This window comes from Hippocampus comes, unplaced genomic scaffold (assembly GCF_001891065.2).
Source record: "Hippocampus comes isolate QL1 unplaced genomic scaffold, H_comes_QL1_v1.1 scaffold545, whole genome shotgun sequence".
NCBI classification, from domain to species: domain Eukaryota; kingdom Metazoa; phylum Chordata; class Actinopteri; order Syngnathiformes; family Syngnathidae; genus Hippocampus; species Hippocampus comes.
In genome coordinates this window covers 21,143-22,670 of record NW_017805080.1, presented here as the reverse complement: position 1 = coordinate 22,670, position 1,528 = coordinate 21,143, and the positions used below count along the sequence as shown (strand labels likewise).

The window sequence follows — 1,528 nt, the reverse complement described above, 5'->3', positions numbered from 1 at the left end:
CCCCCCACCCCCATCTCCTCCCTCATGGGGCCCAGCCTTTGTCAAATAGTTTCCCTGTTGCAAGAGTGCCAATTTGCCAGAATGTGATGAAATCTTCCGCTTTATTGGTGAAGAGAAGCGTGCGCTTCGCAAACATCCAAGATAGCTCCGTCGTAACGTCGCACGCTCCTTGTGAGCCCGTCCGGCTTTCTTTTTTTTTTTCCCAATCTCTTTGACATGAAGAGCGCCGTTTTCGGTCTTGCCCGGCGTTTGCTTCGGCGGCCGCTGCGTGCTTTTCATCTCAGGATGGAAGGAGTACATTTCTCTCTCTTTCTAACGCCGTCAGACAACGCAGTTCATCGTTGCCCCTTTTGCAGCGGAGGACCATCGCGCCCTCCCTCACATTTGACATATGACTCGCTTTCATGATAACGTCGATATTCGCCATCATATTAATCATATTCATCAAGTCTCAAGTGTAATCACGATTCATTTTTAGTTCATTTGAGTTAATTATGACGGTTGCATTTTTAATGAGATGAAATATTTTAATCGTTTGACAGCTCTAATATATATATAATATATAATATATATCTCCCCCCCCCTTCCCCAACTTGTCTTTGCATCTGGCAGCAGCGCATCGAGCCATGACGTCGTCATCGTCACTCATTTTGTTGGCCCCGGTCTTGGCCGAAGCAGGGAGCCGCACGGCCGCCGCCCGCAACGACACAAAGTGCGGCGGCAGCGCCCGGTGCAAGGACGGCGTCATTTTGCCGCCGTGGCGACCGGAGGACCCCGAGCTCCCGGACCGCGTCGCCAGGGCCGCCATTTATTTGGTGGGCTTAGCGTACATGTTCCTGGGCGTGTCCATCATCGCCGACCGCTTTATGGCGTCCATCGAGGTCATCACGTCCCAAGAGCGAGAGATCACCGTCCAAAAAGCCAACGGGGAAAAGTTGACCACCACCGTGCGCATCTGGAACGAGACCGTGTCCAACCTGACGCTCATGGCGCTGGGTTCGTCCGCTCCGGAAATCCTGCTTTCCGTCGTGGAGGTTTGCGGTCACAACTTTGACGCCGGCGAGCTGGGGCCCAACACCATCGTGGGAAGCGCCGCCTTCAACATGTTCGTCATCATCGGCATCTGCGTCTACGTCATCCCCGACGGAGAGAGCCGCAGGGTCAAGCACCTGCGAGTCTTTTTCGTCACGGCCGCCTGGAGCGTCTTCGCCTACACGTGGCTCTACCTCATCCTGGCCTACTTCTCTCCGGGCGTGGTGGAGATTTGGGAGGGGCTCCTGACGCTCTTCTTCTTTCCCGTGTGCGTCGGCTTCGCGTACGTCGCCGACCGCCGCCTCCTGTTCTACAAGTACGTGTACAAGCGCCACCGAGCCGGGAAGCGCAGGGGGGGTGATCGTCGAGACCGAGGGCGAGCCCGAGCTTCCCCGCGAGGCCGGCCCCAAAAACATGGCGGCCCGCGCCCGGGACCCGGACCGCGCCGAGCCGGGCTCGGAGGTGCCGGCGCGCGACGGCCGAGCGGGGACCATGA

At 57.4% G+C, this 1,528-nt stretch overlaps 1 protein-coding gene across 1 annotated transcript in view; it reads left to right on the top strand.

Annotated features, from left to right (window-relative positions):
• The window catches only part of LOC109513121 (sodium/calcium exchanger 1-like), a 6,530-nt gene that overhangs the window by 453 nt on the left and 4,549 nt on the right, over nucleotides 1-1,528 (top strand). The window contains 2 exon segments of the mRNA XM_019865344.1: nucleotides 616-1,385; nucleotides 1,387-1,494. Of these exon segments, the coding sequence (XP_019720903.1) occupies nucleotides 627-1,385; nucleotides 1,387-1,494 (867 nt within the window). The 5' untranslated portion in view covers nucleotides 616-626.